Raw genomic sequence first — 14,898 nt, forward strand, 5'->3', positions numbered from 1 at the left:
AAGTTAATCTTCTGAACTACTTTTGAGGCAGATAGTAGCATGTAAAGTAAAAATGAATAGTAGAAATACATGTTTGCCTGCTCCATTGCAACCAGTCATGATAGCTCATTTGTGCTAGCCCCTGTATATTTATCTTATAGAGGAATATTGGTGTTAGGAGTAAAGTTAGAAGGCTAGCATATTTCTGAAATGGCCAGGCTAGGGGAAAGAAAAACTGGAGGAACTAAAATTGTCTTGTTACTGAATGGCAAATCAAATACACTGAGTATCAAAATATTGGAATAAATCAACTTAAGAAATAAATTTTATCCTTAGATGTGGAATTAATAGTTTGTGAGATTCTGAGAGTGTTTCCCTTGACCCCAAGTTCTTTATTGACACCAAGGACTGCATGAATTTACCAAAAATTTCATATTTTCAAAAGGAAAATATATTTGTAACTTTGTACATCTTTGGAAAACAAAATATCGGAATAAATCAACTTAAGAAAGGAAGGGTGGTTATTTTGGCTCACAGTTTGAAGAATCAGTCCTTTATGGCAGGGAGAGCATGGCCATAGAGTGTGGGTGGCTTGTCTTGTTGCATGGTAAGTCAAGAAGCAGCAAGAAGTGAGTGCTGGTACTCAGCTAGAATTCTTCTTCTCATTCATTCTAAGCCCCTCATCCATTGATGGTGCTACCCACATTCAGAGTGGGTCTTCCACCTTAATTAACCTAATCTAAAACTCCCTTACTGACACATCCTATTTAGCTGCCAATCAATATCCCACCACACAGACATAATTCTTCCCATTACTGTAGCGATCACATGGTAAGGGAGCCAGAGGAACTTGTAGAACACAACTGCTAGAACAACTCTAATTTATATGATGCAGGGTGATTCTCTTCTCAGCAGTGACATGTGCTGGGGAAGATCTCTGAATGGAAAAGAAAAAGGAAACAAGGACGCCAGTTTCTTTCCTTGAACTTAAACAGAAAGTTGCAAGGATTCCAAATGGAACCAAAGGCCCTCAAATGAGGATTGCATCTGTTCCTTTTGTGACTGTCCTCCTCTCTTCCCCAGTGATTCTCAGGAGTAGTTTTGTTTGAAATGCACATTCCTTTTGAAGAGTCAGTGTTAGGAAGATACCCTGAATCTTATGATCACCATCAGTAGTCTGTTTGTACTCATTCCAGATATAAAATATGATATTGACTTTTCATACTACTTGGTTGAAGCTTTAGTCCCCTGACCTCATAACTTTTGATGAAAATGAAAATAAATGACAGACAAAGCCAATAATTTAAAAAATCACATTACAGAACATATATAAAACACAGAGATGCTATTGACAGGTGGACAATATTGCTTTTCAATCATTTTCAAGTAATAGGTTGTGTTGACAAGAAAGAAGGTATACTCATGCTTTGGAAAACCCTTTTCAGTTAACTCTGTACTGAATTCTCATGTCCATGTTGCTCATTTACTAAAACTAAAAGCATTACAGTATCCATCAGGGGGAAACCATTCAAGTGTACAGTCAGAAACAGGGATGAAGAGAAGTCTTTCTTTAAAAGACAAAATAAGTTAGCAATATCTGATGAGAGGGAGAGAGCTAAGGAGGAATGGGGGGGAGAAAACAGATTTTTAAGTATTTTAGGTGTTTGCAAGGGAGAAAGTTTAAAGGTCAGAAACCACTATTTTTCAATACAACTTCATGAGTAGTGGAGATAGGCATAATCTCTGAATGACGGATTACCTCTCTAAAACAGTGTGCTTCAGTTGAAGTGACACCTGGCAGTCAAGGAAGGAGTGTTACCATTTTTATTGTATTCATTCCTATTCGTCTTTGAATTCTGTTCTCTCAATATGGCTCAGTTTTAGTACTCTGTCCTAAAAATAAAGGACTTGTTCCTGAAGTGGAGTGGGGACTTGTCACGTGGACTGCACTTCAAATGTAACCAAGATCCACAGGCACAGAGGACTGGACCTGGCCACAGCCTATTTTGTTTTTTGGAACATTAGAAAACAAATTGAAGACCAACAAAATAGGAGAGGACACAATCTGGAGTAGAAAATACCTCATTCCACAATCTGTTCACCTCTGAAGGAAGGATTAAAGTGACACCTTTGGAAGGGAAAGGGGAAATAGATGAGATCTCCTGGATAAACTGGGATGGGGGCAGTAAAGTGAAGGGAATAGGAGATAAGAACATGAGGGGACTGGATGGCCCAGTTGGGGGAGGGATGGAGTGGGAGAGCGAGCAATGAAAGAGATATCTTGATAGAGGGAGCCACTATGGCATTAGAGAGAAACCTGGTGCTAGGGAAATTCCCTGGAATCCACAAGGATGACTCTGGCTAAGACTCCTAGCAATAATGGATAGGATACCTGAACTGGCCTTCCCCTATAATCATATTAATGAATATTCCAACCGTTATCATAGAGTCTTCATCCAGTAATTGTTGCAACCAGATGCAGAGATCAATAACCAAGCACCAGGCCAAGCTCTGGAAATCCAGTTAAAGAGAGGGAGGTGGGAATAAACAAGCAAGGGAGGTCAAGATAATGATGGAATATCTACAGAGACAGCTGAACCAAGCTCATGGAAACTCCTGAACTCTAGACAGAGAGCTGCGGAGACTCCATGGGACCAAAGTAACTTTTCTGTATGTGGGAGACAGTTGTGAAGCTTGAACTATGTGAGGAGTCCCTGGCAGTAGGACCAGGATCTATCCCTGGTATATGAGCTAGCTTGTTGGAACCCATTCCCTATGGTGGGATGCCATGCTTAGTCTTAATACAGGGCTTGGCCCTGCCCCAACTTAATGTGCCAGACTTTGTGGACTCCTCATGGGAGCCCTTACTTGTTGGGAAGAGTGGAAAGGAGGTGGGCTGGGGGAGGCAAGGAGGAGAGGTGGGAGGGAGAACTGTGATTGGAATATAAAATGAAATTAAAAATAAATAAATTAATTACAAAAGAGCCACTGAACGGAGAAGTGGGCTGAGAAGGATCCTCTCTGTAATTAACTGGCCAGCTTCCACCACTGTCTTCTAAATGGCTTGAGATTCTTTTCTTTATCCATTAATTCATCACATATTTCTTTCTCCTTTCCCACTTTCACGGGTTCTAAAGAAATAGGTCTCAAACACGCATGGACGTGCCACAGAAGGATTGAAGACAGGAAAGGATTTTTTTCTATGAAAAGAATGTGAGACTAGTGTCTTGGTAGAACACACTTCAGAGTACAGGCATAGGCAGGTTGCCCTGGTGGGAAGCTGCTTCTTAGAGAGACGGCTGGTACCCACTGCCCTCAAGCTGCCTCCGGAAATCAAGTGATCCTCAGTACAGGGTCACAGAGATGAGAATAGACTTGCTTTTCGCTTTTCTTCAAAGATGTCAGAGTAGGAATTTTCCCAAGATAGTGTAGCTCATCTTCCTCCTTAGAAACCGAATGACGAGATGCAGCTTCTCAAAACAAGTGAGGGCTTGCAAAGTGCAGGCCTATGCCAGATTCTCATTTCGGCTTCAGCTACAGAATGAAAGATTGGACTATGCCCAGGCTTCCCAAGTTTGTCTGATTTCAATGACACTGAAGTGGAGGTTGTAAAGAAGATAAAGATGGCTAACAATTAAGAATCTCCATGCTCATATCACCATTAAATCTCTGTGATGGAGGAAAAAGGGCGTGGGAGGTAGACAGTGTAGTCCATATGACTCCATTGACACAGAAATGCCAAGGAATTCTTGGTAAAATAAAAAATTAAATTCCTATGAATCTTAAATTACCCAATTTTTAATAAACTTTTCAGAAACAATTTTGGTGGTTTCTGTGATCTATCAATACACTTTCCCCCTGGAAACAAAGTCTTCACAATAGAGATAAATAGAACCAGGGGAAATATATTAATACCAAGATCACCAATAAGGCTTCCTGATTTATTTTATTTTACTAATTTAGATTTCCTTTTGGCCATATTTACACATCTCAACTCAAGGGATAGTCCGTAGCCACAACATTTCAAGGCCTTGGATAATTTATGTGAAAATACACTGCATGCTCTGGGATGTTCGCACCTGATAATAATTTTTAGCTTAATTCTCATTCCATGAAATGTTAAAAATCTGCTACATCTGCCGGTTCTCCTGCTGTGAGTAGGTAATTCCCTTTGAACTGTGCTTGTCGTAACCCCTAGGTTACAAGGGCGAACGAACAAAGAACTTTGCCTCTGCATTTCCTGTCTGTTCCAAGTCCTGACTTTTATCTCCAAGCTCAGGCTAACTGGAGGGTGGGTGGGGATGGAAAAAAACTGAACCATCTTGGCAATAGATCCACATTCTTCTGTGCCTCAGTTGCTATGGCAACCAGGCTATTGCTATGAACCCTAAGCTAAATTATTTTTACCTATCTCTCCTGACCACTCATATGGAATATATATATATATATATATATATATATATATATATATATATTCCTTTGACTGACCCAGCTTCTAAAGGAGATTGCATTCTTTTTCTTTTCTCCTTTATAATGTGTGAATATATATATATATATATATATATATATATATATATATATATATATATAAGCAAACAGGTGGTTGCTTTTAAGCAGCTGTGCATAAATCCTTCACCAAATACTGTGGGTGTTATTCAGTGGCTTCCAGGGTTTACTCCTTCAGCAACAAAACTATTCTGAAGTATGATTATTGAGATAAAAAGTACTTTTATGAAAATGAAGACTATATGTGATATTAGGCACATGCAATATACATACATATACACATATCTATACTTAGGCATATATATGATATGATTTAGTGAAAATAGACAAAATTAGTTTTTTTAAATGAGTAGTATTTTAATAGTTTCCAAAGAAGACAGTTGAAGAATTTAGATAAAAAACACTACATTAAAGATGTGTTTCACTAGAAGTGAAAAACAGAACAGAAAACACATTTGTTTTTTTTTTTTTTTTTGCATATTCCTCATCCATTAAAAGCTCTGTGTGTATCTTTTCCCAAGAGTGAGCTCCCGAGACCCAACTGGCTCTTTATCTCCCTCTGGCTGGGCAGAACCATTCCCTCCACCTCTACCTCTCTTCTCTCAGTCATACTGTGTGGGTGCTAACGGCCCTGCACTGACCAATGAACACAACTGCCCTTTACGCCAGCAGCCCACAGGCAGTGGCACCCTGGGCAGCCACAGGACCGGCATTGTTTCCACAGTCTCAGCAAGAAGGAGTCGGAAGCTGACCCTCAGCACAAATCAAAGCCAAATGTGGAGATGGAGTAAGGGCTCCAGGTCCGGGGAAAACGACTTTTTTTCTACTGCAACAGTTCTTCAAGCCTCTCTACTGAACTCCAGTGGGATCTGAGGCACACGGCATCTAAACAAAGCAGGGGAACCTTGGTGCCTGGAGATAAGGGTGATAAATGGGAATCAGTGTGATAAGGCATAGGACAGTGATGGGAATTTCAGCTCTTCACGTGGCTGCTATCCTACAGACAGCAGAGCTAGCACCAAGACAGGCACTGGATCTGGGAGATCGACAGGTTTCCCTAAGTCCCACATCAAGAGCTGAGTGCATCAGTGCTGGCCCCAAACACAGGGACTTCACAAACATCAAATAAGATTCAAAGTTCCCAGGAAGCAGCAGTGCCGACAGGCCAAGAAGAGAGACCCTTCCACTTAAGGCCATACCAGTGCCACGGTGGCAAATGGACATTGCCATGGGAAGAGACCAGCTGCAGACAGACATGTGGGGAGAAAAAAAATGACGGTTTGGAGTCGTGTTCTTATTCCAGAACCGCTCCATCTCTTCCTTGGCTGTGGTTCCCAAAGGAACAGCATTTCTGAGACAGAGCTGAGAATTAAGGTGGGCTCGGAGGCAATGACCGCCAACGTGTCTCAGCAAGAGCGCAGCCATCTTGAGTTCCAGCCTGGACCCAAAATTAGTTTCTTGATTTTTAAATTTTGTTTGTGTGTTTAAAAAAAAATACCAGCTTTATTTATATTTAATGTATGTGTAGTGTAATACATACTTACAGAAGATAATTGTTACTAAAATGCTTACTTTTGTCCCATTCCTCTTCATTATTTATACTGTAGAATATATCAACTATATGAGAAAAATTTGAAATCATAATCTAGTATCTTCAGTCTCAAAGCTTTGTATTAACTCAAAGGCAAAAGCAAAGCATTGCGTATACAGTTTTGTAGCAGCCATAGCACCTGACACTGTCTTACAGCTGCAATTGCAGTGCTTTATGTTTTTTTTTCTTGCGAAGTCCAGATATACTGTTTTCATTTCAATTTGCATTTATACAAGCAGTTTATAAACCATTCCCAGAATATAGAGAAAAGATTGGATGCGGATTTCTGACTTGCTTAGCCAAAGTTGATGGTATTATATAAATAACAGAAGATAATGGATGCAAAACAAATGTCATATCAATTGGTAGTATTCAGAAGCAATTTTTCCTCCTGTGTTGCATTTCAAATTAAATTTATAATATTTTGATTATTGCTATTTCTGGCAGTTCAAGATGATGTGTTCAGTTCTATTGAAGCTTGCATGTATTTAAATCAGCTTAGTTGCAAAATGAAGTTTAGAAAAACATTATTCATGTGGCAGAAGTATTGCAAATCTTTGATTTTGTAAATTCAAAATTGAAGGGTCATCTGTTAAAATAGTGTTAGAAATTAGAATATCTGATTAAGTGCAATTTTTTTTTGGTTTTTATGGGACAGGCTTTCTCTGTATTGTTTTCGAGGCTGTTGGTCCGGCCTGGCCTCGAACTCACAGAGATCCGCCTGCCTCTGCCTCCTGAGTGCTGGGATTAAAGGCGTGCGCCACCACCACCCGGCGATTAAGTGCAATTTTAACTTAACAGCAATATTGAGAAATAATGCTCTACATAAAATCACCTTTAATGTGTTGTTTTGTGGGGAAGATTTTTTTTTTAAAAATTCTATCATTGATGAAAGTTTAGTATTTATATTATTTGAGGGAATATGTCAAATTGTCAAGAAATTTTATATGACTAATTATAAGATGATAAGTTTAAATATTGGCTAACAATATAAGATTAATGTTACTTTTGTGTTACAATTGCTCTACTATAAATCATACTGTTATAGTTACTTTGAAGCCATTGGTTGACAGTGAAGAGATTACGAATAAATTTGCCTTGCATAAATTTCAATAAAAAGTAAAATGCTGTCTGCTTTGAGCTCTTATTTGTGTTAGCAACATCACTGTCATTTCACTTTTTTGGTAACTTGTAGCATACAAACAAAACCCTAAATCCCATGGTCCTCATCTAAACCTAGTGTAAATAGATAGACATGAACTTCAATAAGCGATGATGGGAATGAAGTTTCTTTGTCAAGAAGTGTTCAAGACAGAGGGCACAGGAGGAGGGGGGGGGGGGGGAAGGGAGAGGGACCTGGAACTGACTTGTGAAGCAACCTTGTTTCTAATCTAAATTTAAACTTAAAAATAAATTAAAAAAACCAAAAAAAAAGAAGTGTTCAAAACTAAGAAAAGAACACACTGTTCAGTTCCTGTTTCAGAACCCTCACTTCTCTGAATACTTTATATTTTTTTGAGTATGACATTCAACCATAAAGACATGTTTCAGGCATGTTCAGATGCTGTGGTGACTTCTGAGCAGAGTCAGCATGCAAATGGGGAAACAGTAGACTCATGGAGTGTACTTTAGAAACTGAGGCATTCAAGTGTGGAGTCAGGCGACCTTGGGTGAGAAAGAATGGGTATAATAATGCTGCCAACATAGTTATCATGCAGATTAAACTTGGCCAGCCATAAACAATTTATCACAGAATCTCTTAAACAGTAAACAGTTAATCACTGTCAGCTCTTATTAAATTTACCATAATTCTATTCTCATGCCAATAACATACTTACAATGAGTGTTGAACATTAGAAATCTACTTTGGCTTAAAATTTACACAGATGATTTAAATATTATATGGACTTGGTGGGGTTTTTTTTGTTTTTGTTTTGTTTTTTGCTGTTGTTGTTTTGAGATAGATTCTCTTTACATAGCCCTGGCAGTTCTGGAATCAAACTACCCTGGAATTCACATAGATCCACCAGCTATCCTGTAATTTACTATGTAGGCCAGGCTGGCCTGGAATTCACAGAGCTGTGTCTGCCTCTGTCTCCACAGTGCGGGGGTTAAAGACATGCTCCTGTCGAATACATGGAATTTTAAGTATTGATGAATTTTTTTTATTGTGGCCTAAGATTTTCTTTGTGATCAGTTAATAATTTCTTGAACACTATAAATATTTGGAAAAATCTTGTGGACCAATAATAAATTTCATCTATTTAATATAAGAACATGTTCTCATTCACTTAGGCAGCAACTTTTATCATATTCTCTGATAATGTCTATGTGGATTTCCATTAAATTTGTCAGAAATTCTTCATAAAAAATAAATACAATTTGACCAATTTTGAGTCGAAGGGAAATAGAGACTCCCTTTAGTGCCAGAAAGTGATGTGTTAGAATTTATCACATTTGCTCTTTCAATGGCATCATTCTATACTGTTATACAGTATTTTTCCATCTAGTTCACTGTACCATCTGTCGTCATACTAGGCATTATTCCTTTATGGAATTCTATCTTATATTTTAGTTAAACCATTGATTATGGGTCTTATACTTCTGTGTTCTAGAATTTACCCAGCATTTAACAAACTTGTGTTTTATGTCCACTTCACTATCAATAATGCTGTTAATTTGAATGCTTATCTTCATCCTTGTACTGTGCCATTGATGTTTGGTTCTTCATCAGAGTTTCTTATGCTCCACTACATTTTCTTGGGTTGTTGTCATCAAAGAACTACACTTTTATTACAAGGATGATCACAACACCCACTTGGGCTGACCAGGGTCCTTTTTCTCTGGGAATCATATGGATGATGGAAGACAGAAGCCATTTACCACTAACTCACTACCCGTGAGCAGTAAGATGATCAGAGGCATCTGAGGAATTTGCTTTCCTTGGGTGATAAGTAAAGTCAAGAAGAAGAAATCCTGGCCAACAGACAGCATGAGTGCAGTCTGCTGTTTTCCTTCCCAGTGGTGTCATGATAATGAGAGACACAAGTAACATTGCAATCGTTCTTCATCCTGTAGTGTCCTCCTTACATATTGTGCATTCAAGATTCTTATTACAAATCACTGGGAACATCTCAAGCTTCCTATCTACTCTAAAAGGCTACATTACCTAACTATCATTCCTTGGTTCCAACACAGGTAAGGTTTCCTTTCCTGGAACCCTGTGTATCTTGTCTGCGTCTGTACTATAATTTTTCAAACTGCCACGTAATACCTATGTAATCTACTTGTCTATTTCCTTCATCCCTCCAGGGTAAAAGACATTTCCTTTAAGTCTAAATTTCCAGGATGTTGCAGTGTGTATTCTCTCCGTAAATTCTTGTTGAATGAAAGAATAGATAATTGAGTGACTAACAATGAACTGTGCTGCAGAGAATTGCATCTATCTAGAGAGAAAAACAGCTAGTTGGCTAATTCTAATTCGATCTATACAAGGGATTGGAACTCAAAATAAGAGCAGCTATTGGTCTTTTCATTCTGGTGATGCCTTCTGTATTGTTGGTATGCTAAAGAATGTTTAAAATTCACTGTTGGGTTAATTGTGGACACAGTCTCAGCTTCTTTAAAGAAAGCACCTTATGCAAATCTATTAACACAGATTTGACAAGAAAATATGGCCCATTACCCGAAACTTACGTATTGATAAGTTTTCTGACCCAGACTCTCCAAAGATTAACTGAGGAAAACGTTTTAGATCATCACCAAGTTAATTTTAGAGACTGGGGAACAAAGGATGTTGCATCTAATGAATATGTAAATTTCAAAGACAGCTATGGTTAGGAAACTTCCCAAACACTAGGATACTAATAGAGTCATAGGATAGTCTCAGAGTACTTTAATGCAGTATTCGACTTTACAATGTTTTGCATTTGATGTTTGCCTTGTTTGTTTTGGCATGCAGACAATAATAATTTGTTATTAAGTGCCAATGTAGAACTATTCCCAATCAGGGTCATTTGCACTTTGAGCCCTTATTTTCAGAGTAAGTTCCAGTCACTGGAAATTCATATTACAAAATGTGGTCCTTTGTAAGCAGCTGCCTAACCTCCTAACCCCTTGAAAAACTTGCACCTGTTCCAGTATTGGGGGAATTGGAGAAAAGAGGGGGGCACTCCAAAATTTTTGAAAAGATGAGTCCTTTTGTGGGCCTCATGAACTGAGTGGTAAGCATTTGGTCTGTTTGGACTGCTGTTACATAAAACACTGATAACTGGATAGCATATAAACAGTGTAAATTTATTCAATTTTATTTTCTCCATTCTGAAGGCAGATTCAGTGCCTGATGAAGGCAGCATTCCATTCTCTGTGCTATGATGGATAGAATGAGGTGTGCAAAGCTAGTTCTTAGTCTTTAAGCTATTTCCTGAGGATTACACACTAATTGCCTAATCAACTCTCAGAAATCTCATTTCCTAATGACACAAGGTGTGTGTGTGTGTGTGTGTGTGTGTGTGTGTGTGTATTTGTACTACTTTCAACCTTGGTCAGAGAATTTTCTCTTTCTTCCTTAAAAAAGGACTCTTTTTATTTTTATTTATGTACGTAAATATGGGAAGTAAGGAGGTACATACTTATAGAGCAGTGCTCATGGAGGCCAGAAGAAAATCTGGGATCTCTTGGACCTGGAGACACAGGTGGTTGTATGTCACCTGATTAGGGTGCTGTGAACCAAAGTTAGGTCCTCTGGAAGAACACTACATGCTCATAATTGTTGAGCCATCTCTGCAGCCTCAGAAAGATTTCTTAATTGCAGTGGGTAGAGGCTAATGAAGAGATCACGCTTGTTCAAAGTGTTAAGAGCAAGTAGATGAGAGTACTGTATCAATCCCCACCCCAAAGGCTCAGGAGACACTGTGGAAGAGCAGACAGAAAGGATGTAAGAGCTGGAGGATAGGGAGGAATGCTTTGAAATTATGGTCTATGGATATGACGCAGTTCTTGCACAGCTAAATTGACAGGTGCTGTGGTGACTTGCACAAGATCAAGGCCAGCATAGACTGAAGAGCTATTGACAGCTGATGGGCATTGGATGAAGGACAGTCACTTTGTGGTTATGGCCACTGGTAGATTGGTTTTCTGTGCCCCAGTGGGTAACGTCACACTCATAAGCATGAGAGCAGCATTAAATGGACAAGGTGGGTTATATAACAACAACAACAACAACAATAATAATATTAATAATAAGATAAGAGGACATGAGCCTCGGAGGCATTAGGAGGGTCCCAGAAGAATTAGAGAGGGAGAGCAAGGATGGATATAGTCAAGGTATATACCTTCATGAAATTTGATAAGTAGATAAAATATTCTTAATTAATTTGTTTATTATTATTGTATGAGTGTATGATATGTGTAGTGGAAGGCACACATATATATGCCACAGCAACATATGGAGCTCAGAGGACAACTTCATGGAGGTGGCTTTCTCCTTCACTTTATGTGGATTTTGGAGATCAAATTCAAGTTGTCTTGCTTGTGCAGGAGGTTGAACCAGATCACCAATGCACAATTAGTCTTTAATAAAAAATAATATGGCATCCACAAACATTATAAAAACCAACAACAGTGGTATAAAAGATACTGTGATGTTGAAACCAATAGTATAACATTATGGAACTAAATACATAAGCCACAGGGATTTTAAAGATGAGACATGAGATCTTAAAATAATGTGAAGTTTTTAATGGAATCTGTTTTTGGTGGAACTTTACCAATCACCTATTTTAAAAGCCTAGTAAAGACTCATCTAGAAAGGAAATTTCCAAGCCTGCCTTTCCCAAATTTTGGGATCTATTGGTTCTCAGAAGACATACTGGACTTTTGTGCTTCAGCAACTGTATCCTTGCTGGTTTTCCTGTGTGGGCATTTCCCCCTTCCCTTGCTAACTTTTTCCTTTGTTCCTTCACCCCTACCTTCCTACCTTCCCTTTCCTGCAGCAGACCCTTGAGGATGTCCACCCTGCCTCTGTTCTAGAAGGCCTAAGGATGTGCCTAAAGGGACCCTTCACATATAGAGAAGAGAAGGAGAACAGCCATAAACAAACAAACAAACAAACATGAATTAGAGTGAACACATTCCTTATTATGCATGTAAAACTAAGAAGAACACTTTCCCCATATAATTGTCTTATATCATATGTGAATTTTGCTTGCTTCTTTTAGACAGGCTTTCACTCTCTTGCCCTGGCTTGTCTAAAACTCATAGAGATCTGTCTCTGTTTACTGTTGTTGGGGTTAAAGACATGCCAATACAATATGAATAATAATAGAATATTTATTTAACTCTATTATATTGACTTTACTTGTGCTAGTTAAGAGGAAAAGATCAATAGGTAGTGTGCCTTATTACCATACAAATATGAAAGTACATTCTAAGGATGCTGTCACTAATGGCACACGTATTTTATCATCTTCAACAATTATAGGTTGGTCTCTTCTAACCATAATAGATGCCTAGTGCTGTCATACCTATCTCATCTTATAGAAGAGGCTTTGTGTATATAGCAGTACAGTACTACCTGTGGTAATTACAATTTAGAAAAAAGTCTTTATTAATTCAGATTTCCCAGTCCTTAGAATAGGGGTTGGGACCAAATTTACCTTTTTTTATTGCAGGCTGCTTATACAAAGACTAGCTAGTAAATATACTAACTAAATTGTTTGTAGAAGAATTGCTTACTGGGCAAATTTTAGAGCCTTGAATCCCTAGCATGGTAAATGCACTCTAAGCAAAAGCTAGGGACTGCTTAGGTAGTTATTTTGGCATTAAAGTACAAATCATCCTTAACTATTTTTTGAGGCAAGACTTCTGGACAGTATCTCTTTATCGTAATTCAATTGGCAACATTTATTTGAAAAATGATAAAATATTGTTGCTGTGATATGCATTGTTTCACTCCAATATTTTATCATATTGGGCAGCTCTCCTTTCTACCAGCTTGCATTCAGCTCAATTTAGTGGAATAAGTGCAAAAGGATAGGTCACAGGAGTAAATCTCAATTAGACCTAAAGTTCCAATACACACATCCATTACATTTCTTTAAAAATGCTTTATAATGTCAGGGTTGGCAGCAAATCAATAAATTTCAAGCATGATAAATAGCAGGATAATTACCTCTGAGCAATAAACAATATCAAGTTAGTTCAGTTTTACTCAGTCTAGTAACAGAAAAATCACTGTATCTAGCATTGTTAATGTTTCCTTGGGAGTTTTTCGATATATCAAGGTATGGAGATAAATGTCTCACTCACCACTATTCATCAGAGAGAAAATATTCATTATGGTCCAGGAAATGACCCCCATTGCAGTTGAAATGTATAGTAAAGTCATGTCCTACCTGGGTTACTTTCTCTGTCACATTGTGCGTTCGCTCTTTGACTTTGGGTGCAATAATAGTTTTATCTGAAGAAGGAGGAGATGTATTCTTTTTTTCAGTTTTGACATCTGAAAAGTTCAGAGTGAGCTGAGGAATCTTGTTGATGGTGCTGTATTTGTTGAGGTTTGAATCCGACGTGGACCCCAGCAGACTTGACTTGATATGATTAAAGGGCCCTAGGAAAATTGGAAAGTATTTGTAAAAATAGTATCATCAGAAGAAATAGAAAAAAAAAGAAGATGGTCTTTAATGCCTGGCTAATGATCCATGACTGATTCCTGTGACTAAGTGTAGTTAATTTATATGTGAACACCTTTTGCCACAAAGGACATGTGGGAATCAAAGAGAAAATTTTGGTACTAGAAGTGCAAATGTCAATTTCTGCTGTGAACTGGCTTCTTATATTAAAGGCTGGGAAAAAGAAAAACAAAACAAAACAAACAAAAAGCCCCTCATTCCCGGCTACTGACTGGATTCTGCCTTATATCTTCTCTGTAGACTTTCTTTCCTATTCTGGGGGTGACTTAGGGAAGCACTGGCCAACTTAAAACCATGTTGGTCTTGAAATTTATGAATGGTTTGTTCACACAGTTTTTGTTTAAGTTACTCTCTCCAACATGTCACTGAGAAGTGACAAACCAGTTGTTTTCTTTAAGTCTTCTACCACCTATATGAGATGATACATGGAGTTTCTATAAATTTATGACTAGATGGAGTTGAAGATGACCAAGTGTTTTGCTTGTGTTTGTTTGTGTGTGTGTGCACTCATGCTTTCTCATTCTGTTGAAATCTTCAGGATACTTTTTGGGATCTTGAAGTCTTTGTTTTCATGTTATTTTCAGTTACATTAAAAAAAAAGAAGAAAAATCCTGTAACTAAACTCCACAAAGATGTTGCTATGGCAAACACAACTTAAAGTAGACATAACCATGGTCAGGAAACAGATCATGTCTGGGTTGGAAGCTCCCAGAAGCTTCAGCATTCTGTTCTTACAAACACAACTGGGAAGAGGCCAAGCTCCCCGGTTCCCTTAGTGGAGATGAGGAGCCTGAGCAATGCCATCTTCTTTAGGGATGAATCTATTATCTGCTATTTATGATGTCAAGAAATGGTCTGGAGTTCTTATGTGTTGGGTTCATTGCTTACTCCGAGTGATAGCTCCTGAAACTTGGCATCATGAAGAACTGCTTAAAATTCCTAAGAGCATGACTGTTACACAGTATATTTTTAACTGAGAGAGTGGGGGTGTGTGTGGGGAAGACTCCTTTTTAGTTGCTTCTGCCCATGTTGTTATCTGATGTTCCCCTACCACCACCATCCTCGGGTGCTTCCAATTGGTGCCTGAAGTAATCAGGTCTCAGGGTTATCAAAGGCTAGAAAGAAGTGATC

General features: G+C 38.3%; 1 protein-coding gene across 4 annotated transcripts in view; it reads right to left on the reverse strand.

The window, feature by feature from the left end:
* Kcnh7 (potassium voltage-gated channel subfamily H member 7) overlaps positions 1–14,898 on the reverse strand; it is a 470,424-nt gene that overhangs the window by 111,418 nt on the left and 344,108 nt on the right. For all 4 annotated transcript variants that reach the window (XM_040745458.1, XM_040745459.1, XM_040745457.1 and 1 more), the window contains one exon: positions 13,471–13,685. In XM_040745458.1, coding sequence (XP_040601392.1) covers positions 13,471–13,685 — 215 coding nt within the window. The remainder of the gene's footprint in view (positions 1–13,470; positions 13,686–14,898) is intronic.

Source organism: Mesocricetus auratus, unplaced genomic scaffold, assembly GCF_017639785.1.
Source record: "Mesocricetus auratus isolate SY011 unplaced genomic scaffold, BCM_Maur_2.0 Super-Scaffold_100004, whole genome shotgun sequence".
In the NCBI taxonomy this organism is placed as follows: Eukaryota; Metazoa; Chordata; class Mammalia; order Rodentia; family Cricetidae; genus Mesocricetus; species Mesocricetus auratus.